Source organism: Coptis chinensis, chromosome 4, assembly GCF_015680905.1.
Source record: "Coptis chinensis isolate HL-2020 chromosome 4, ASM1568090v1, whole genome shotgun sequence".
Taxonomy (NCBI): domain Eukaryota; kingdom Viridiplantae; phylum Streptophyta; class Magnoliopsida; order Ranunculales; family Ranunculaceae; genus Coptis; species Coptis chinensis.
Window position 1 is genome coordinate 52,292,587 of NC_141459.1, and position 1,790 is coordinate 52,294,376.

The window sequence follows — 1,790 nt, forward strand, 5'->3', positions numbered from 1 at the left end:
CGATTTTGACCTGATATCGACATTTCTGCCCAAACCAGGATTTTCATCACGATCTTGACCTAATATATATCGACATTTCTGCCAATACTAGGATATTTTTACCCGAACTCGACATTGCCGTCAAGAACTGGATTTTTTTACCCGAACTCGACATTGCTGCCAAGAACTGGATTTTTTTACTCGAAATCGACATTGCTGCCAAGAACTAGATTTTTTTACCCGAACTCGACATTGCTACCAAGAACTAGATTTTCTTATCCAAACTCGACATTGCTGTCAAGAACTGGATTTTTTTATCCGAACTCGACATTGCTACCAAGAACTGGGTTTTTTTACCCGAACTCGACATTGCTGTCAAGAACTGGATTTTTTTATCCGAACTTGACATTGCTACCAAGAACTGGGTTTTTTTACCCGAACTCGACATTGCTGTCAAGAACTGGATTTTTTGACCTGGTATCGAGATGAGGATCTACAGATCACCAGGGTTTTTATTTGACCTGGCATCGAGATAAGGATCTACAGATCACCAGGATTTTTTTGTTTGACATGTTATCAACATATAATTCTAGAGATACGAGGATTTGAGATATTTGTATGGATATTGCTTTTGAACATATCAATCTCTTTATTGAATGCATAACTTTGAAAAATATATCATGATACTTAGAATATTCTTTATTGATAAAATGCTTTCAAATTGTTTACATTTTGAGGATTTGGTAATATTACACCTTCAATCGTTTTTAAGTAGTAAGCTATATTGATTCCCACTTTGTGAATGATGTAAGGCCCATCCCAGCTTGCTGCTAGTTTGCCAACCCCTTTCTCTTTACTTGCTTGAGTAACCATTTTCAAGACCAAATCACCTTCTTGAAAATGTCTTTCTCTCACTTTCATGTTGAAAGCTTTTCTGAGCTGCCGGTTGTATGTGTCGAGCCTTAATCTTGTTTGATCTCTTGTTTCCTCGAGATTTAGGACTTCTGTTGCCATTACTTCATTATTATGGTCATTCGTTAAAACTTTGGTTCTGGATGTCGATACCACCATTTCTGATAGAGTTATTGCTTCCATGCCATAAGCTAATGTAAAAAGAGATTCACCCATGGCAGTTCGAGCTATCGTTCCATAGCCCATAGAATGCTATTTAATTCATCCACCCAGAGACTTTTCTTGTCTTCCAGCTTTTTCTTGATATTATCCATAATGGTTTTATTTGTTGCTTCTGCTTGCCCATTACCCTAAGCATAATATGGCGCAGATGTGAAATGCTTTACCTTGTATGATTCCAAGAAAGCTTTTACTTTTCCTCCCTCGAACTGTGGCCCATTATCTGATATAATGGCAAATGGCAACCTGATATGATGAAAATTGCTCTTTTACTCCTACTTAGCTAATTATACTAGGAAGAAGTAAACTACACTTTCATTCTTTTGATCAAAGTTCTATTCTCAATTATCATGTAATAAAACTAGAGTAAGAATTCGTTCCACTCCTAATTGCTTAGATAATACTAATTCCACTAATGATTAACAATCAAACAACATGAGAGTAATGATTCTAAATATAACTAATATGGTGAAAATTAATATTGAATATATTCTAAATTAAACTAGGGCAATTAAATATTAAGATGTGAATATGAAGAAAGAATTAGGGAGATTTGAAATACATCTTGATTAATCTAAAACATGTTAGTATAGAGTTTGTTGCAACCCCTAATCTTTATGTTTTCACACAAGGTTCAACAAAAAAGTTAGGTCTTTTTATCCCCAATTATTAATGATATC

General features: G+C 34.8%; 1 protein-coding gene across 1 annotated transcript; it reads right to left on the reverse strand.

Annotated features, from left to right (window-relative positions):
* Positions 1–678: 678 nt before the first annotated feature.
* Positions 679–1,137, reverse strand: LOC147503911 (uncharacterized). Its single transcript, XM_086605007.1, has one exon. The coding sequence runs from the start codon at positions 1,135–1,137 to the stop codon at positions 679–681; it is 459 nt and encodes a 152-aa protein (XP_086461133.1).
* Between the last annotated feature and the right edge of the window lie 653 nt (positions 1,138–1,790).

What these genes read in the sequence shown, in the direction of transcription:
- LOC147503911 (XM_086605007.1), bottom strand. Translation starts at nt 1,137, where the DNA reads ATGGGCTATGGAACGATAGCTCGAACTGCCATGGGTGAATCTCTTTTT.